General features: G+C 30.6%; 1 protein-coding gene across 5 annotated transcripts in view; it reads right to left on the bottom strand.

The window, feature by feature from the left end:
- Window positions 1-15,376: 15,376 nt before the first annotated feature.
- LOC145242050 (protocadherin alpha-8-like) overlaps window positions 15,377-23,347 on the bottom strand; it is a 286,561-nt gene continuing 278,590 nt past the window's right edge. For 4 of the 5 annotated variants that reach the window (XM_080104945.1, XM_080104944.1, XM_080104946.1 and 1 more), the window contains one exon: window positions 15,377-17,232. In XM_080104945.1, coding sequence (XP_079961071.1) covers window positions 16,952-17,232 — 281 coding nt within the window. In that variant the 3' untranslated portion in view covers window positions 15,377-16,951. The remainder of the gene's footprint in view (window positions 17,233-23,347) is intronic. The other variant, XM_080104947.1, reaches the window with a different exon arrangement.

Genomic DNA, 23,347 nt, shown 5'->3' with positions numbered 1-23,347 from the left:
TATATATATATATATATATATATATATGCACATTCTTATATGAAAGTCACTTTGTCAAAATTGAAAAAAAAACATTAACGTAAGTCAATTGTACCCGTTTTTTCTGCACATGCGCTAATTAAGAGTTATATGCTAAACAACATTATTTTGTTGCAGGTTTTGTATTCATATGGATTTAGGTGATACGTTAATAGATAAGGCTTGAAAACTAAATATTTCAGTTTCTGTTCTAGATAATGACGCCCAAATTATTTTTCTTTTACTTTTGAAATCAATTATATATATTAAGTACAATATAATAATCGATTGAGAATTGGCTCTATAATAATAAGTATGAAATCTGCATTAATTGAAAAAGAATATTTAAGCATATTTTATGACCAGTCATTGCCAGTCTGACTACTAGTATATATATAAATTTATAAAACTCAATATGTTTGTTTTTCTGTCTGTCTCCATGTTTCCAAACTTTATCTCGTCTGAAACTAAAAGTCGCAGAGTGGCGCTAAGGGCCTCAAATGGTTGGATTTTTTATGAACCGTGCTTTTGTGGGTCTTTAGCTGGTTAAAATAGGAGTCAAAATTGAAAAAAAAATCCTTATACATTTTGTACATTAATCTAAATTTATTCTTACTCGCTTCATATGCTTGTCAAGTTGGCACAGTGGTAACGTCACCAGCTTTGAATACTACAGTTTTGCTTACGATTTCGATTCTAGCTGATTTCACCCAAATATTTTTCTTTTTACTTTTAAAATAACGACTCCATAATAATATATATACGAAATCTGGACAAATTAAAATATCATATTTAAGCGTATTTTATGACCAGGCAAAGCCGGACGCCCTCTGCTAGTATATATATATATATATATATATATATATATATATAGGAAAGAGAAGTCAAGTCACAAAAACTATATATTGGTAAATATAGATTGATTCATTTCTTAAATAAGGGAACATAAACAATTAGTTAGGGGATAGAAGGGACTTTTTATGCCAAGGCATTTCGAAGCCTAATGCTTCTCATCAGAATAATAGAGAATATGCTAGGTAACATAGAGGGGATGCGGCGTTATACCTCCACTTTAACCCTAAAACATACACTACATAAATTTAAGCCTATGATAAAGACCCTATACACCTTTCTACATTACATTTTATATTATACGCTCCTCCTTTATTTAAAATTCGAGAAAACTCCCCAACATCATCTATTTCGTTCCCATTGAATCCCACGCTAGACGTCGCATCCCGACTATGTTACCTAGCATCTTCTTTACTCTACTCCAAAGATACTTGTTGAGCTTTATATTGTCCAGATAAGTCTCCTCTGATAGAGGTCCTGGATATGACCTTAAACTATGTCCAGTGGTGAGGCTACAGTTTGCGGGCTTTGGGGCGTGTGGAGCCACCTTTTAATTGCCACTGCTCCCAGGTCCACTCTGACCCGGAGTGGTAGTACCTGTTAGGGTCCCAACTATGGGTTAAATAGAAACCGACTTGAAAACAACAAATATATTCTATTAAAAAATTTTTCTTCAAAATCTTTGGATGCGGCATTAAATAACCTGAAAAGGGTTGATATGCCGTAAAACAAAAACAACCAATCAACCTCTTATAGAATTGAGCTCACTCTTTTTTTCTAATGCACTAAGATATATATATATATATATATATATATATATATATATATATATATATATATATATAATGCATAGTTTTTTTTTTTGTTGTTGATTTTTTTAAACGATATTGAGGTTAGCGTCTTCAATTTGAAGATCGGATGTATTTTTTAGGAATTGCCCATTTTTTTATTTTGGACGTAAACAAATAATATCTTTATTTATTTACTTTTAAAATCAACAACAACAAAAACATACGTCAATATATAAACGATAAAAACTAAACAGTAAATCGTCTATGGCATCATAGCGTAATGGATAAGACGCTGGACTGAAATACATAAGGTCCAGGGTTCGAGTTCTAATAATGTCAAGCTACGCTGAAGAGGGGTAGCGCCCTGAAACATTCATGTACGTAGATTACTGTTTTAAAAATAAATAAATAAATACATTCTTTGATATCAATGTTGAAGTTGAAATAAATAATCGATTTTTGCCAATATTTAGCCTTTTCTGAACTGAGAGGTTTTGTTTAAGCAAAACACAACATTACGAAAAAGGGAATTGAAAGCCTGTCACATCTTATAAAATGTCCATTTAACTTTCTCTCTTCGATAAATAGTGTACGCTTTTGCCGCTCTTGTATATAGACATGTAAGTCGCCCAGCGCCCACACAAACTCATACATTATATATATATATATATATATATATATATATATATATATATATATATATACAAGGTGACCCCCCCCCCAAAAAAAAAAGACAAAAGCTAAATGGAGGCCAAATAGAACATATGCTGTAGAACGGAGAAAAAAAAGGCCAAAGACCCTAGTGTTTTGATGTGATGTTTTGAATATAATAAACTAGTTATGACCAAAGTTTCATTTCATTCGCAGAAAACACTAAAAAAATTGGGCCTAATTAGAGTTGGGGCCCGTTTTTTTTTGTCACCGTGTATGTTTCAATTCGTATATACACTTCCAATTTATATATATATAAAATTTAGTATGTGTGTATGTATATCTATGTGTGGATTTAAGAAAACTAATTAACTGAATATCATAAACTTAAGAATACAGCTGTTAGACTTAAAGATCGGTAATGTGGGCTATATTGAGTTTTATTTAGTTTTATGTCAAGGAAGAAAAAATATAACCATAAGTATTAAACTTAGATTAATAAATACTTCCCGATTTCCTAAGCTTAAGCCTTAAATTTTAGTCAACTTTCTAGAATTAAAAAGTATTTAAAAATTTTGATAAAAGTTGGAGTAAGAATTGTAGACATGAGGTTAAATTGCATTTTTATTTTAATCTTTATAAGGTTGAGATGGAAAGCTTTTCTTGCGGAATTTTAATTTTGATTTCAAGTTTTCGTTATAACACGTTTACTTTATACATCCATTTAAAGAGTGTTTTTCGTTATATCTAATTGTTTTCAGAAAGTTGAATAGAAGATGGAAAAAAGCAAACTCGCACAATTTTCTTATTTCAGTTCAAGTAAGGCCAAAAAGCTGCTGAAACATCTTGTGATATCAACAAAGCGTTTGGCCCGGAAACTACTACTGAACGCACAGCACATTGGTGGTTTAAGAAATTACGTGGCGGCGATGAGAGTCTTAAAGATGATGAGCATAGTGGTTAGCAATTGGATGTTGACAACGATCAATTAAAAGCCTTAGTCAAAGCCAATTCATGCACAACTGTTCAAGAACTTGATTCTGAATTAGATGTAAAGCATACGAAAATTTCCAACCACTTGAGAGAGATTGGAAAGACAAAAAACTTGATAAATTGGTGCCTCACAAATTGAATGATAACCAAAAGAAACGCTGTTATGAAGTGTCATCTTCCCTTCTTTTACACAACAAGAACAAACTGTTTCTAGACCGGGTTGTGATTTGCAATGAAAAGTGGGTTCGTTACGACAACCAACGATGCTCAGTTCAGTAGTTAGACACTTCCCGAAGCCAGAGTTGCACTAATAGAAGCGCATGCTGACTGTTTGTGGTCTGCGACCAGTCTCACTGATTAAACTTTTTTGAAATCAGGCGAAACCATTACAGCGGAAAAGTACTGTCGATAAATGGATGAAATGCATCAGAAACAACAACAACAACACCCAACATTAGTCAACAGAAAAGGTCCTACTCTCCTCAACGACAATGCCCGACTGCACGTTGCTAAACCAACGTTGCAGAAGTTGAACGAATTGGGCTATGAGACTCTAGGCTTTTGAGGAAATCAAACAAACTTACGGTGATAATACCCCCATCATATGACCTTGTAAAACGCTGGCATCGAGAATTCAAAAATGGCCAGAAGGCTGTGGAAACAGCTCCCAGACTTGGTCGCCCCCTTCTGCCATTGATGAGGCATCTGTCCGTGAAGTTGAGGCTGCCATTTTGGAAGATCGGCGCACTACTATTCGCCAAATAGCTCAAGATGTCAAGATTAGTACAGGGTTTGAAGAAACTATCTTTCATGACCAATTGCATATACATAAGGTGTCTGCCAGATGGATTCCCAGGTTGCTCACACCATTCCAGAAGCGAGAACGTGTCGAGTGCTCGAGGATGAATTTGGAGATGTGCTAAGAAGATGAGTCAAAGTTTTTCAAAGGACCGATTACACAGGATGAAACCTGGATCCATCACTATGATCCAGAGACCAAAGCCCAGTCAATGTAGCGGAAGCACTTGGATTCATCACCTCCAAAGAAGGCAAGGGTGCAGCCCTCCGCTGGCACAAGGTCATGCTCACAGTCGTCTGGGACCAGGACGGAGTAGTGATGACGGATTTCGTAGAAAAGGGTACCACAATTACAGGAGCCTATTATGCTTCACTTTTGAGGAAATTAAGGGAAGCTATCAAAATCAAGAGGTGGAGCAAGATCAGCAAAGGTACCCTCCTCCTGCAGGACAATGCTTCGGTCCACAACTCGCATGTCACCAGATCAGAAGCACGGGCGGATGGTTATGAAATCCTCTCCCATCCTCCCTACTCTCCTGACCTTGCACCCTCTGACTTTCACTTCCTCCTACCCATGCAGTTGGTTTGTAAAGGAAAGTGCTTCCCAGATGATGCAGCCTTGATTTCTGAAGTCACGTCGTGGTTGGAGGACCAACCAGGGGTGTTCTACAAAAACGATCTCCAGAGCTGCATTAAACGATGGGAGAAATGCATAACTCTAGGTGGTTCCTATGTAGAGAAAGATTAATAATTGTGCCAAGTTTCGTTGCTCTACTTCTATGGGAAGTGGGTGAGGGGCATTACTTATTGCACGCCCCTCGTAGGAACAAGGATCTTGTTTCACACCGTTTTCAACTGATATTGGATCAGACAGAGACCCATTAAAGTTCACTTGGGCTTTCATATTATGGTGTAACTGCTGAAGCAACTTCACAAAATTTGTAAGAAAGCCGAGTTTCCTAAGAATTTTCCAAAATGCATTGAAATTCATTGTATACAAAAGTTTTCGTCAGATCAACAAAAACTTCATACGAAAGCATTCGCTGTTCATTTTTCCATTAGATGAAGATTTTTTTCTCATTTCATTGTAAAGGAAAAACTAAATTAATGAACTGATAATTAGGAATTTTAGAATATATATACTCGGCAACCCATTAAGTAACATTGCCACATTTTTTGTGTGAACTTTACAATTGATTGTTTAGTAAGCTCTACAGTATATAAAGTTGCAATACCAAAGAGTACCCAAATATCAATAAATTTTATAATGGCGTGGCTAGCAACACTTTCAAGAAAAAATTCTCTGTTCATAAAGATAAAACATCATTATGATGAACTAATTGAATAAAATTTAACAATAACTGTTAAGTGGAATATTCTGAAAAAAAACTAAACCATGTTCCTCCCTTAACTCCACTTGTTATTCATGTCTAGCTGAGAAATTATATATTATGAAATTTAAAGCTGGGGATAAGATACTCAACAATAAACAAACAACCTCCTTAAATTGTAGGCATTATAAAAAAAAAAAAACACATTCTCAGCAATCTAAACACTATTTTTTAAACTAAAGTTAATTAATTAAAACAAAAGTTTCCGTTTAGTAGCAATATATTTTTACCGACTATAAGCCTCAATTTGTTTCATATCTGAATAATACTATATCACATGAACCGACCTCATTTCGTTTCACGATATGCTTGTTAAATATATATATATATATATATATATATATATATATATATATATATATATATATATATATATATATATATACATACATGTTTTCATAAGCATATGTATATAAATAGATAGAATCCTTTCTCCATTCATTACTAATACTTTCCCTTCACTGGCATTTTTCTTTACAAAACCTAAACGTTGTTTAACACTTATTATTATTACTACAACTAAGGTATATTGTATATTATAGGTATTATATAAAGGTTTAAAAAGTTGTAAATTAATTAACTTAACCATTTTGTAAGATTATACGCCCTTAGTCTTGGTTTTTATCAATTTTATGATTAAATGAATAGACACGTCCCTTTTTATTACCATAAGATAAATTCTTCATTAATATTAAATGGTTTAACCCTGATTTTTCTATTTAATTAAGTTATCTTAGTATATAAGCCTTAAGACATAAAGATACACAAATCATAAAACGTATTACACATTAACCTAAAAAATAAATTATTGCTTAGTATTTCTTACTTCCTATATTAACTATCTATTCTTTATATAAAATTTAACTCTAATACTGTTGTGGAGACGCCCACTAATTAGCATACGTGGGTGAACAAGGTATAGATAAAGGTATCAAGTCAGCAAGACCGGGGAGCTGTGTTCGAACGCCGGATAGGCAAGACGCATGTGCCGGTTGCTCCATAAAAGACTTTAACACGCCCTCTGCCGGACACTCTTCAAACTGCAGTACAACTGCACCTTTGTAAATATGTATTATCTTTTCATCTTAATATATTTGTTTTACCTTTACTTTCTGCGTTCGTGTTGTTATTGATACAGACGCAACAAATACAATGTATATTAAGAACTGTTATTAATAAGATATAGAAAATATTTACTTTTACTTTATTTTATCATTGTTTTTGTTTGAAGTTTGACTATCTTATTTCATTTGCAGTGAGGACAAGTATAAAATATTTATAGATTAGAGTAACTTATTATTATTATAAAATATATAAATAATAAAAATATTATATAAAACTTAAAATATTATAAAAGTTTAATAGGATTTTAAAATGAAATGCTTATTTTATATCAATAAATTTAAACAGGATTATCTTTAACGAAATTGAGCAAATAAAATTCAAGGACATATGTACGTGTTACCTTGGATACCGAATGACAGTTTTATATTCAGCTTTCACTTAGTTCATTCTTTATTTCCTGTTACCTAAAGTATGTGGGCATTCTGACATAATCGAAGTAACGAAAGATGCCTACATTAAAACTGATTAAAAATAATCACATGTCTAGCTGCATAATTTTCAGAAAAAAAGCCCTGCAAAGCCTTTTCTTTTCCTTTTTGTTTCTTCTACTTTTTTCTATTCGGCTTTCATTTTCATCAAATAACTGGTCTCGAGTGAGACCAGAGGTTTATTGTCACCTGAAGATGTCTTTGAAGACTGACACACTTAATTATGGTAATTTTGTTTACCTAAATTGAATAAAATAATATATATATATATATATCTATATAATACTAAAAGTCTATGGATCTTGTATGTTTGCAATCAGATTTCCGGTTTTCAACATCCGGTTGCGCATGCGTAAATAGCAACGTCTTCAATCCGTTATTCCAATTCCGGAATTTTTATATCGCTTTTAATACAAACAATTTCATTTAATTTGATCAAATAGTTATTTATATATACAAATAATACATAGATTCATAGATAATTATAATATATATTATAAAATCTATTTATCTATGAATCTATTAATAATATGAAATATTACCCTATACAATTTATGGAAAGAAAACACCTCTCACTTTCCCTCTAATAGATTTCAACACTCCTACTCCCTCTGTTTTCGTTACGTACGCGAGAAATAGTTACGTGTATGTGTGAGAGAGAGAAAAAGGGAGCGATGTAAAACTGGATAGAGTTATCCCCCTTAACTAATGCAGACCTTTTTACTAGAGGGCGTTATTACAAAAAAAGTTCTTTTTCTTCTTCCCATGTTTTTTAAAGTCGTCTGCTTACATTTCCAAACGGAAAGCTGAATCGGTAAATGCACACATTTCTATTACATTAAATAGTGTTTTCCTTTACACAATGGGTACTGAATGTTTGCTTAAATTAAATGAAAAAAGTTACATTTTATTTTCATTTTCTATTTAAAAAGCCATTATTAACATGTGGAGAGTGTTTTTTTTATTATTCTGTACTTTCAACTAACAATTTCATTTAAAAGATGATATATCAAAATTTGAATTTAACTATAATAAGGATTATGATACCTGTTCAGTGCATATTTACCTATAAGTATGACCAACCACTTATAATTCAGTAACTGTAATTAAAAAAAAAATAACAATTATAATAAACAGAACGACTCATAGAAATCTATCTATATTCTTTTTTCATTTTAATATACTTTCATAGAAATGCTTCTGTTATGTAAAAAAAAACTATTTTCTTTATGCCACAAGTGTCACGCTCATACATGAATTCCATAGCTAATATAACGTACTGACCCAACGGGTCACGGGTGGTCTAGTATATATATATATATATATATATAATTTTAAATATATATATATATATAATTTTAAATAAATAAGAATGTAAATATACTAAATACTAATCATAGTGGAGGTGATAAGTAGTTAAATGGATTAATCCTAATCTTATAAACACAAGACTGATAAATTTATAAATGTATCCATTTTAAATGTGGAAATTGATGAATCGTACAGGTAAGAAATTCATTTTTATAGTATGAAATGGTTAGTAATTGCAATTAAGAATAGGAAATTGGATCAAATGTTTGTAACATGTTTTCTTCCTAAGATTAAGGGTGGTGGTGTTTGATCAACACTGCTGGGGAACCATGATGTAATATACTGTTTTGTTTTTAAATCCCCGAAACAGTGTTTCATGGTAAACAACTGATGATCCCTTGAAAAATAAATTCTTGGTATTATAGTAAATTCGAGAGCGAGTTGATGCAGTGATTGCAGGTGATTAAATGACTTACTGACTAGATGGTTTTCTAACGAATGATAAAAAATATTTTTTGTATAGTTTTAAAGGTTAAAAACTTCAAAGACTATATATATATATATATATATATATATATATATATATATGTGTGTGTGTGTGTGTGTGTGTGTGTGTATGTGTATATATATAAATATATATATATATATATATATATATATATATATATATATATATATAATCCACAAATATACCGGAAATATATATATATATATATATAATCCACAAATATACCGGAAATATATATAGGTATGACAAAAGGCCAATTTAAACAAAGATATTATGCACATATGAGCTCCTTTAGAGCTAAAACAAGGATGAATACAGCATTAGCTACCCGCGTGTGGGAGCTTAAAGAAAAAAATACACCCTTTTCCATAAAATGGAGAAAAATAGAGCATAGACCAGCATACGTCCCGGAATTAAGTCAATGCTCACTCTGTAACGCAGAGAAATACTACATCCTCCGGTCCATTCATGACCCAAAAATAAAATGTTTAAATGTGAGGAGTGAAGCTTTGAAAAGTTGCATACATAGAAGGAAGGGTCTCCTAATAAATTGGATCAATGAAAAGAACAACACTTAGATGTTGTTTTTATATATATATATATATATATAAGGAAAAAAAATTGTAAATACATAAATAATTAGTCGGTAAACTTGGATTTTAATCGCAATTATATTATAGATTTTTAATTAATGTCATATATATATATATATATATATATATATATATATTATATTTTATAAATGTAATTTATAATCTATTTCGAATTTAAAACTATAGAAAAATATAATAATGTTAATAAACTAGGGAAATCACTTAGGATAGATAAATACTCACTTCCCCAAACCTTGAAAGATTTGGGTTTTTAAAAAATAATTTTTAAACGTATTTCGAAATTTTTAAACGTGATTCGATATAATTAAAAATATATTTTTTAAAACTTTAAACGTATTTTTGGAAATTTTTAAATGTTCGATATAATTAAACGAATTTTTAAGTTTTTAACTGATACCAATACAGATTTTAAAGTTTTTATACATAAGGAAAGAGATTTTAAAATTAAATGGGGTTCAAATTAAAATCGATTCATATAAAAAAAACATTTTTTCGAAATTAGATCTTAAATTTAAATAATTCAAAGTTGAAAATTAGGTATTACATTACCCGATATATATATATATATATATATATATATAGATAGATAAAAAAAAAAAAAAAAAAAAAAAGGGGGGGGGATTAAACAAAACGAGATTTGAACGTGGATTCGCGAGGTATATATACTTCACACTTCACACTAAGATAGACGAATATTGGCTGAAGAGAGCTCGATAAGGATACCTTAAACGGGCCTTATTATCGGGCTTGAAACCGACGGTACCAATGACCTGTCTCAACTAACAACTTTCTGTACACAAAATATAAGTACGCTCTTAAAATTTGGATTTTCCTTTTAATTGAGCACTCTGCTGGAATTCTTTTTCCAAAAAAACTAATCATATATATATATATATATATATATATATATATATATATATATATATATATATATATATATATATATATATATGAAAAAATAAGTAAAGTGCAAATAAAAGAAAAGTGTTGAAATTCCTGTGACATATATTATTGGGCTGAATAATTATTAATACTTGAATATTAAAAATCAGGGATATTTTATTGAATAAGAAAAGAGAATTTATTTACAAAATGTAGACACAAGAGGCTTTTAATTTAAACATATCAGATGAAAAAGATATCTGAAATATGAAAGAAAAAGTAACAAAAAACAAGAATATTGTTAATTTCTTTCAAAAAGAAATCAATGATGTATTTTTTGATTTGAAAAAAAAAGACAAAATGAATGAAAAACAGAAAACTTTGAAAAGATGTAGATAATCACATTTATACAATTGGAATTTACAAATGAATCCACTTAGATATATTAGATTCATATATATATATATATATATATATATATATATATATATATATATATATATATATATATATATTGAATTATAAATGTCAACTGAATTAAAGGAATAAATTATAAGATGGTCAACATCATAAATTTTGGAATATATTTTTTGTCATTTATTATATATATATATATATATATATATATACATATATATATATATATAAATTTGAGTATACGTATATAAAAAGATAGTCTCATTTTTTCAACACGTTTTTCGTATTGGCATGATATTTGAAAAAATTGAAAACGCAATAACAAAGTACATAATAGATTGATTTATTCATTTCTGAGCTTTCAGTGTAAACACATCTTTTTCAAATCAACTTTTCCCCCAGATTATTTATTTACTTTGTAATAACACTCGAAAGGGCTCTTCCCTTACTGCAGATGAATTTGTAAATTGTTCGTCCTTAAAATGGAGGATTTTCCTTTTAGCGTTTAATATCAGTAAAATGGAAAAAGTCTTGCTTTGAAAAAAGCGCATTTATGCCAAAGATAATAAATGCATTTACTTTTTAAAGGAAATATACATTGTTATTTGGGCATCAAATTTCTAAAAATATTATATATATACACACATATATATATATATATATATATATATATATATATATATATATATATATATATATATATATATATATATATATATATATATATATATATATAGTATTCCAAGTACGTTTACATCCCATAAGGTAAAAAAATTCAGAGAACCTTTACTGCGTTTATATAAAACTAATATTTTTGGTTAATAGTCAATACAGACACAAACACACTTGCCCGCGCACACGCGCGCGCGCACACACACACACACACACACACACACAAACATATATATATATTGACTATTGATCAAAAATATTTCAAGAAATGAGAAATCGTTAGATTTTTTCTTTATTTGCATATATATACATATATATATATATATATATATATATATATATATATATATATATATATATATACACATACACATAATATCTGTGTATGTATGTACACATGCACACAAATATCTGTATGTATACATATGTATCAATATCTGTATATGCACAAATATATGTATGTATGTATGTATGCAGAAATATCTATATAAACACAAATAAATGTGTATATACATGCACAATTATATATGTATCTACATTTATATATCCGCATAACTATGTATGTAATGTATGATCAGATGAATGTAATGTGTGTAGATATATAGTCTCCAAAAATTGTCTATAATACAATTGGAATATATGTACATATGTGGTGTGTAACTGCATTAGTTTGATTATATATATATGTGTGTGTGTGTGTGTGTGTGTGTATATAATGCATATGTGTATATATAATATATATATATATGTGTGTGTGTGTGTGTGTGTGTATATAATGCATATGTGTATATATAATATATATATATGTGTGTGTGTGTGTGTGTGTATATAATGCATATGTGTATATATAATATATATATATATATATGTGTGTATATAATATATATATATGTGTGTGTGTGTGTATATAATGCATATGTGTATATATAGTATATATATATATGTGTATATAATATATATATGTGTGTGTATGTATATATATATATATATATATATATATACATATATACATATATATATATATATATATATATATATATATATATATAGAGAGAGAGAGAGAGAGAGAGAGAGAGAGAGAGAGACATGGCAAAGAAAAAATAGATACCCATAGAAACAGTTTATTTTAATACACATATAATTTATAGAAAAAAATAGTCACAAATTTAATAACTAATACTTGGTTGACATTGCCTTTACTGTTTTTAATGCTAGGGCCTTTCTAAGCATGGCATTGATCAGTTGACGAATATCATCTTGAAGAATTTCTTGCCATGTCTGATGCAATAATGCTAAAAGTTCAGGCGTAGAAGATAGCTTCCTTTTCTTTTTGCGAAGTTTTCTGTTTAATATACCCCAAAGGTTTTCAATTGGGTTCACATCCGGGGACTGAGTAGGCCATGGAATTTTATTAGTCCCATTTTGGCTCAGAAAATATTGTGTCGCCCTAGCAGAGTGACAAGGAGCCCCGCCTTCCATAAATAGGGAGTTCACTTGGTTCATTTAACCACTTGAGAATATTGGTTGGAGTCCTTCATGTAATATTCAAACATATTTACCAAACTCAAAATTGCACCCCATACAACTCCATTATCATTCCAAATGGCACCCCATGCAATAACAGAGAAACACCCATCTTTCAGTATTGGCTGCAGTCTTTTTAAGTTAAACTCTTGCTGAGGGAGCCTCCATAGCCATACCCTTCTACTGTCGGGAAATAATGCAAATCGTGACTCATCAGAGAAAATGACATTGGTCCAAACGGTCATAGGTCTGTCTCTCCACCATCTCACGAGCTCAATGATTTCTGTGCTTAATACTGGCAGGATGACGAGGTTTCCTTGTTGCAGCTCTACCATAGTAGCCAAGCTTGTAAAGATACCTGACAGCTGTTCTAGAACTGACACCAACTTGTGTTGTAATGCCAGAGGATCCTCTTCAACATTTCTTTCACAAGACGCAAGATCCTTTCAGAGGACCTGGTATGATCTGGATGAGGTTTTGTGCATTCTTTGTAATTTCTTATGAATTGTAGGACATTGTATTAATAACAGTAGAAAGTGGTATTGAAATATTTCTTGCTATTTTGTGCTGACTAAGACCACCTTCATGTTCATCCATGATTTCTCCTCACAGAAATTCTGATAGGTCTGATGCTCCTTTGGTTCTGGCATGCTTCAATTTTGTTAGATGCAATTTTAATGAGATACTTTATATATAGTTTATTTCAGCAATATTCTTATCTGTAAATATTAATAAGCATATATAATTCTTAGGAAAAATATTTATCTTAGTATCTATTCTTTTCTCACACACACACACACACACACACACACACACACACACACACACACACACACATATATATGTATGTCTGTGTAATATATATATATGTGTGTGTGTGTGTAATATATAACTATATATGTTAATACATGTATATTTGTCAATAATGTTTTTTTAATACAGGTGGCACAAAAGTATGTATATGAATGCATAGGATCCATATAAGAATGACACCATACTGAATGTATAGATTCAATATGGATAAAATAAATGCAAAGATTGAAATTTTAAAATGTATGACTCATGTTTCGTTTTTTTTTATTATTATTAACATAAACTTAATTTAACATTTTGTTCATTTCCATGAAATTAATGTTAAGAAAAAGGAAGCGGGTAAAGAGTTGGTAGTCATATTTGATTTTAATCTACCAAAGTAATTTTGTGGTGTTTTTCTGTCTATCTTCTGTGGAAATTAAGCTATATATATATATATATATATATATATATATATATATATATATATATATATATATGTGTGTGTGTGTGTATATATATGTGTTTATATATATATATATATATATATATATATATATATAAACACATATATATACACACATATACATATATACATATATATACACACATATATATGTATACATATATATACACACATTTATATAAATACACACATATACACATACATATACACAAACATATATCTACACTTGCACACACACATATATACATATATACACTCACACACACATCTATATATATACACACAAACACATATATATACTCACAAATATATATATATATATACACATATACATATATACACTCACACACACACATACATATCTAGTCACAATTACTATTTGTATCATTGAAAAATATTTCTTAATACAATTGTATTTGAATAGATGCGATTTGTCAAGCAAATATTTAGATATTATCTATTTGCCTGAGAGACTTTCAATTTTTCTAAGCCGATAGATACTATATATTTTATTTACCCATAATACAATCTATTCAAATGAAATTGTGTTATTTTAACACACACACACACACACACACACACACACACACACACACATATATATATATATATATATATATATATATATATATATATATATATATATATTAATTTAATTAGTTGCCTATTGTGTATAACAGTTATAATAATGGCTCCATTACTAAGGAAATTCATCAGTGTTCAGAAGTTTCAGAATAAAAAGTCCATCTTTTACCAGTCTGATAAAGATTTGTAATTCGAAAGCCTCTGGACAGACATTGGGGAATTGTGTTAATAATGAAACCATCGGTACGGTTGTTGTAACCAGTGTGTAACTATTTTAATGAATAAATATGTTAGATTTTTATCCTGGTAATTGAGAACACTGGTAAATTTTTCTTTAAACAAATTTATATATATATATATATATATATATATATATATATATATATATATATATACTCTTTATTTGTTTTTATATAAGCAGAAATATGTTGCTACACGGTCATCAGCATGTTTCGGTCAGCTAGTTACCAATATCTAGAGACCTCTTCAGGCCATATAGCTTATACGAAAGCAAAGTTTGCAAACTTTTCGTTTAAACTCTGTTGCCTGGAAAGGTCTCTAGTTATTGGTAACTAGCTGGCTGAACCATGCTCATGACTGTGTAGCAACATATTGCTGCTTATGTAAAAAAACAAATAAACAATATACCCTGCTCTACTTCGGTATTGAGCACGCTTGTATTAAACTCATTAAATTTTATTGATTACTTAACCACTGGAAAACAATAACCTCAGATTATATATATATATATATATATATATATATATATATATATATATATATATATATATATATATATATATATATATATATATAATCATTTTCTTGTAAGGTTTTCTTCATACGAGTTACTGTGCTTATATATAATGTTCAATATCTGGTAGAGCTATACATTTATTTAGTATAAATCTTTTTATACAAATATTTTGGGTACACTTTTGCAAACGTGTTTCAGTTCCATTCAGTTGGAATTCAGCTGATCATCTTCAGACCAATATTTGTGTAGATACTTATGCAGAATATGGACAGTGCTGTATTTTTAGATAGAATTTCCGGATTAAATTTAATTTTCATAGTATTTTTTGCTTATTAAATTGTTTAAAGTACAGAATAATTAAAAAAACAACAAAAAAAAACTTTCTATGCTAAGAATGAATTTCTAAATAATACTTTATTATTTTAGGGCGTATTCTACATAAGTACCTTCTTGTGTGAATGCGGAGATGTTAAGACAGAAAACAGAAAACATTTCAGAAAGTAATGTCACCTGAAATGAGTTTAATAAAAATAAAAACAAAATAAAGAATAGAGCAGTTAAACGTTTTAATTTTTATATTTTCTTGATATTTTGACAACTATTTTATGTTTTAAGTTAATTTGGAACATGCGGAATGAGCCAAAATTTGATATTATTTGGATCTTTTTGACAAATTCCGGAATCAGCATGGAATTTAGAACATTATCCTTTATTTAATCCACAGGGGGAACATACTTTTGTTCTGTCAGCCATGACTGGCTAGGAGTCCCAAGTAATTCGCCATTGTCTCTTTGACAATTAACCCTTCAACCTCCAGAAGAGTATAACTGAATTTCACCAAGTACTTTATCCACTGCGCCACTCAAGATTTTAACAGTCGTCTGAAGAATCCAAATAATGTAAATAAACGATGAAGATCTAAACAAAATCAGGAAAATTCATTTGATTTTTATTTTTACCAATTTTAGAGTAGAATTTTAGAGTAGAATTTTAGAGTAGAATTTTAGAGTAGAATTTTAGAGTAGAATTTTAGAGTAGAATTTTAGAGTAGAATTTTAGAGTAGAATTTTAGAGTAGTAAGTCTTCATCAATAAATTGAGGATTGAATAAAAAAAGACATGAATTTTCAAACTCAAATTTCCGTTTTCATGCTAAGAACTTGTTCTGAAGAGTCTCAGCTGATTTACTGCTTAAGCTGAAACATGTCTGCAAATGTGAAACCAAACTGTACAAATAAAAATGTATAGTAACTATATATATATATGTGTGTGTGTGTGTGTGTGTGTGTGTGTGTGTGTGTGTGTGTGTGTGTGTGTGATTCTATGATGCATCCTGTGTGTATATACATGATTATTTATATTATCCAGAAAAATGTCCTATGGTACAGGTGGTAATGGACGGGGATTAGATGTGCTCTGACAGTTTGTAGGGAGGTTTCTGCCTTGTGAATTGTGGCTCGAACTGCCATTGTCCCCGACAGTCGTAAATTTTTGGCCCATCCAGCTTGTATTTTGGCTTACGAACGGCTTATAAAAGCATCTGGATACGACACTGCTGGTATCACTGGGTGTCTGTTGCAAGGACAACGCAGTGTCTCGCATCAACAAGTGGTCAGTTTGGGATGAAGGGGAAATGCCAGATTTTGAGGAGTAAAGATCTGAAAAAGAGAGAAAACGAAAGGAAGCAACGGAGAATAGAATTATAATAAACCACAACAAGAACAAGAACAACAACAACAACAACAACAACAACAATAATAATAACAATAATAATAATAATAACAATAATAATAATAACAATAATAATAATAATAATAAACGGAAAAGTCAAAAGTTTTGCAACATTTTTTCATGCATACATGATCGAAACTGTTCAAGATGTTCTCTTCTAAAGTTGGAATATTGCTGATACATCGAGGGAGGTGCTACACAGAGCTCTCTTTACAAAATCAACTTCGAAATCTAGTGAGATGCATGGTGGGAAGGAATATATTTTGTTACTGATAACTTTTCTCTTACAGAAGGAGAGATGTTGCCAGTCTCTCTCTACTCTTTATTATTTGCAATATTTGGACTACTGTTCTCATTCTGAGTAATATCCTGCCAACATTTCGGCTAGTGTAACCTCTGGCCTTTTTTTTTTAGGTGTGTTATGTAAAAAGGGACAGAGCCCAGTAATTAACAGAGCAAACTAGATAAGTTGAAGATGATATTTGAAAAAGGTTAGAATCGAACTCAGCAAGAAAAGTTTAAAAAGAATACACATTGAAATCCGAGGAATATAGAAAATAACTGAATATTATTTATGTCAAAGTTAGATATGAATAATGCAGTTTAGAAATAATGATTAACAAATAGGTTACATGATACAATTTAATTTAAGAAGTTCTTTGTTACCAGAGGCGTGTGGATGCCTATGCAAAGTGCACATGTAATTTGAAACGTGAGGCAGTCACATTGTTTGACCACGACTCTGACGTCATAAAGAAGGGGGAATTCCATTATATTGAGATGGGTTCGAGTTAGTTAGACAGAAGACAGAGTCGGAGCTGATGCCCTTGAAGGTGAAAAGTGTAAGAGGAGACTATGTTGTTGCACAAGCTTAAATTCCTGATTCATCACTCAGCTGACTAGATGAATAAAGAATCACCATCTATATATGGTAAACTGTTTGTCTTCAGGTCTTCATTACGACTGAAAAGGTAAATGTGTTTTTTCTATCATCTGTGAACGAACTTTGTATAACTCCAAGTATTATGTGTCCCCTCCACCATGATCAATAATGACTCTCCCTGCTATATGTATTAACAAGAACTGTTTCATCATATCTCTCAGCTCCGTGTTAGAATATGATAAAAGAATTATCATCATAGTCTCTGTTATAAATGTCATTCCTAGAATACAAATGTCTTCCCACCCAATATAAATGTATTCCCCTTGTTAAAATGTATCCCCGTCATCTGACACCTCGATATAAACACACGATATACACTGTCTCGATATATACACACTCGAGATAAACACTTTTAAATATATATATATATATATATATATATATATATATATATATACACGATATATGCACACCACTATTTAATAGGTGTACCTGTTTGAACTCCTGAATCTTTCTCTCAAACTCAGAAATTCGTGTGGAATTTTGAACAGAACTCTTTATTTAATCTCCATACTCTCATCCCATCAGCCATGACTGGTTAGAAATCTTAAGTAATTCGCAATTGTATTCTTAGTATCGCCTGCACTGAGGATTTAACCTTCAACTAACTTCCAAAAGGATGTCGCTTGGAACTGAATTTTAATTTGAAATTTTGTGAGAATAACATCTAAGATGAGAACATGATAATTTGAATAATCCAAATAAAACAAATTATCGATCCTCATCTCAAAAATTTTGGAAACACAATCTCTTTACGCTATCATTATTTTTAATAGGAAATGCTTAACTAAGCTCCAATCTTTGGTTCTTCTTCATAACACATTCACAGCAAGAACTCATTTTATTACAACAGCGAAAAAAGACTTTTTCTCCTTCCATGTGCTTAGCATCAAGTGGAATTTTCAAGTGCTTCATGTGCTTAGCATCAAGTGGAATATAGACATAACTTCTTTGCCAGGTCTTCCTACCTGTAGAACACATTACCACAGTATTGCTTCTTTACTGATTATAACTTGGTAGCCTTCAAATCAATGTCAATCAATTCTTGTCCCATAAGTAAGAATCAGTTAACACCATTGATCAATGTTAATACTTTCATAATGTTCTTTATCTTTAAGCTGACAAATCATTTTCATCTCATTAACCTTTATCTTCGATTGGCGTTTGGTCTTGATAAGTGGTAACCTAAGAATAAAAACAAGAAAAGATACCCAACTGTGATAAGTAGTGATGTGTTAATTGAAACGCATACTTCTTTTGAAAACTGCAAGGTAAATGTACGATATAGCCTTATGTGGAATCTAGTTTTGAACTTTTTACTCTCATAGCTTCTTTCCTTGAACTGCTTGACTTTGGAATTCCCTTCCTGCTCCAACATCTAGAAATTTAAAGTGAGCAAACATATCGCTGCACAACTCCCCACTTAGGATGCTCCTATCTCTGGTGATTAATTTACAGTATACTATTACATTTTAGTGGCAATGGCCCTTGTTTGAGTTTGGTGTTACTAGATCAGGCTGTCTGAAGATATTGGCTTCCTGGGACGAAATGCACCTAACGTTGATGCTTTTTGTTTTTCTACTATCCTTTTGAAAAACTTAATTATGTTCTGCAAAAAACAAAAAAAACAAAAAAAAAACACCTTTTACCCTTTTATCTTTCTTCCCATTTCCCCTTTCTCTTTTTATTCCCCACTTTCTGACTGGTTTCCTAATTTAAAATGTACGAAAAATTAATACTGTCACCCTTTTTCTTCTCCCATTGCAAAACTTATTCATGTTCTGCAGGGCAAGAACCCAAAAAAAAAAAAATAATAAAATCCACTATGAATTAACCAAACCAAACCAAACGCTACAAACTAGCAATTGAAGATTCAAAGAGTTTGAAGAATAAAAACCTTCTACAAAATAACTGAATGCAACATGGATACTATTTCCAAAATAACTGGATTCGGCATTAAATAACCCGAAAAGGGTTGATATGTCGTAACACAAAACAAACAAACCTTGAATGCAAGTAAAAGGAAAAATCTTGAAGGCATTAAAAAAAACAAAACAAAACAAAACAAAAAACAAAAAACATATTTTCATACATAAAGTAATAGTTCATTAATTAAAGCATTAAATTGCCATAGGCCTCCAGATACATTCTAGAAAAAAGTTTATCTCCCTTCCATGATGGAAAGGTGTGACATAAGGTCGGGAGAGTGGGATTTGAAAAGCCAGCACAATAGAGAAAGAGCACTCTCGTCTACAAAATATGCCTAGATAGCCCCATTGGCATTTCCCACTTGCAGAGCTTCAGACGGTTATCAATAAACTAACCCCTTCTCAAAAGGTGAGAAGGAAAAGCCTAGGAGAGTGGACCTCCTACAATTGCAAAGGACAATACACCTCAGGCAACAGAGAACGAGACATCTATCTAAATCTAAATGCAAATTCCATGAACGGTCCTTCTTTCTTAGAACTGTCCACCTGTGAAACTTTGTACTGCAGGCCTGCTTTCCAGCTGACTACAACATGGTCGTCTATAAGTCCAATGTAAACAAGTTCTAAAATAATCAAATTATACGCAATGTCGACCACTACTGATCACTACGCTGTTGTCTCACTGATCACTATATACTCATTAACAATTGTCCTTGAGTAGCCTTCAGGCCTTGATAAGTGGTGTCCCTGTTGGAATATATATGTGCCAATCCATGCTTCAAAGAAACATAATCAATTTCAGTGCATCGATTAAAGCGTGAATAACAGACGGACGCCGGTTATCCATTACATTAAGATATATTTTTGTTTGTATGTTTCTGGAAACTATATGACATTAAATATGAGTGATCATTTTATAATTGAGACATTGAACTCTTGACCTTTTTATCTAATTACTTGAGCAAATGAGGCTGTCAAAATGGGTGGGAATTTTATTTTTATTTGCAACTAAGAGCAATCTTCTCCCTTCATAAAAAAAAAAGAAAAAAAAGAAGAAATCAAGAAAATTGGCAGCCAATTATAAATGAGGTGTTTTTTTTAATTTAATAATTGCCATTTTAAAATGTTTGCGTGTGCACATATATATATATATATATATATACTACATGTACTTACTCGACGTTGCCAGGATACAATGAACTCATATTACTTTTTAATTTGTAGTTAAGTTTTTAACTGTATACAGAAAAAAAGTAAAACATATTTGTAAGGGAGATAATCTTTTTTTAATATAGTTCAATTAAAAATCTGAGTTATTCCCCATGATAAATTCAATATTTTAGAGATTCATAAAAAAATGTTTCGTAGCGTAGATTGTGTGGTTGGGACTAAATAATCAAAATGAATTGTAATAGAGTACAGTATTATGTCGGCGATAAACATGGTATGAAAATAACATTCATGAATAACAAAATGTAATTTGTCAGCTTCAAGGTTATTTAGGTCTAACTTTAAAAAATCTAACAAGGTACCATCATATATATATATATATATATATATATATATATATATATATATATATATATATATATATAGCAAGTTAGCTAGAGAAATAGATAATGTGTGTGATGGTGGAGTGATTGTAATCAATGTGGATTATGGACACTTATACCATTGTGGAAACATCAATCTCTCCTATCTATGTGTAAAATAATAGGGTAGACTGAACCCTAAAGCTTTGGTAGAGCAGTTAAGCGAGAAAAAGAAAAACTCTAACACCTGAAACAAAGTAAATCTATTTCACATAGTGAGTATCTTCAACTAATACCATCGTCACTTTGTGTTAGAGAGAGTGGGTCATGTTCTTTACAATAAAAATCATGTGCAAAGATCTCCCAATACTTTAAATTGGTATCGGTGTTATTAACATTGTTCAATAAGTATCGATTAATCTATTAAAGCTGAAATCGAATGGGGATCATCGCATGTTTTCAATATTTTATTGTCATCAGAATCGGTGAAATCGCTCACTCGTCAATGAAATCGATTGTCTGCTCTAGTCCAGAACCCACCATGATGCACAGAGAGGAAGATCATATGCATCCTTGCAGTAACTTAGTCAACAATACATTGTAATCTACATTGCACTGTAGAGAACCTACCGTTGATTTTAAACAATTATTTTTATATAATGCCTTGAATTAAAGTTTAAAATGCAAAAGTCAAGTATCATGGTTCGATTGTCCTTTAAACAGAAACATTAATTTCAAACGCGCCCCTGTCGTACCAAAGAACTTACTGTTGATTTTATATGCTTGGCCCTTCTGCTTGTACAGTGATAAAACTTCTTAAATACACTTAACAGAATAGGCTGTATAAAAGTGTCAACTTTGGTCAAAACCAAGCTGTTCCTTCATCAATCAGATCATCGATTTTTGATACTTATCAGAGGTATTCCGGTACAATGCCGATCTAAGGACACCCCCAGGCACATAAAGTACATTTGTGTGAAATTTCATAAAAATAGGCCCAGCCGTTTTGGGAGCCCATAAGTAATGAACTCACATTAACATACACAGACAAAATGCCTTTTATATATGAAGTAGATTGATATATATTATTATTTTATGTATCTATTTACAGTGTTTACTCTGACAACGCTTGATAATAAGTTTTGAAAATATGGCAATTAAGCTACACAGAATTTTCTGTATTTCGTCCTCGTGAGAATTCATCAGGCTATTGCAATATATATATATATATATATATATATATATATATATATATATATATATATATATACTAGCAAAAGTACCCGTCATTGACTGGGTTCAAAAACAGCCTACAGAAAATGGACTCTGATTTATGAAAGTATGATAGGTTATGAAAAGGAATGGTTGTAAAGAGATAGCTTCGAATTTTAGGGTATCAAAACCAAAGCAAAATATGATAAAAGTAAAAATAAAATAGATAAACCCCATAATTTATTATACCATACCTGTTCACACTGAAACACTTATCACAATATTCTGTGGATCTATATTAAAAAAAACCTTGTTAAACTTTGTGACATATTTCCATTCTATGGAGGTCAGGCGCCAACGAACACCCCATAATTTTATTATGCCATATTTCTTAAAATTGAAACATAACTATGAAAGTATACTTACG

The sequence above is a fragment of the Euprymna scolopes genome, chromosome 21, assembly GCF_053919585.1.
Source record: "Euprymna scolopes isolate OS-2025 chromosome 21, ASM5391958v1, whole genome shotgun sequence".
Lineage (NCBI taxonomy): Eukaryota > Metazoa > Mollusca > Cephalopoda > Sepiida > Sepiolidae > Euprymna > Euprymna scolopes.
Note: the sequence above shows the minus strand (reverse complement) of the source record. Positions and strands in the feature narration are given on the sequence as shown.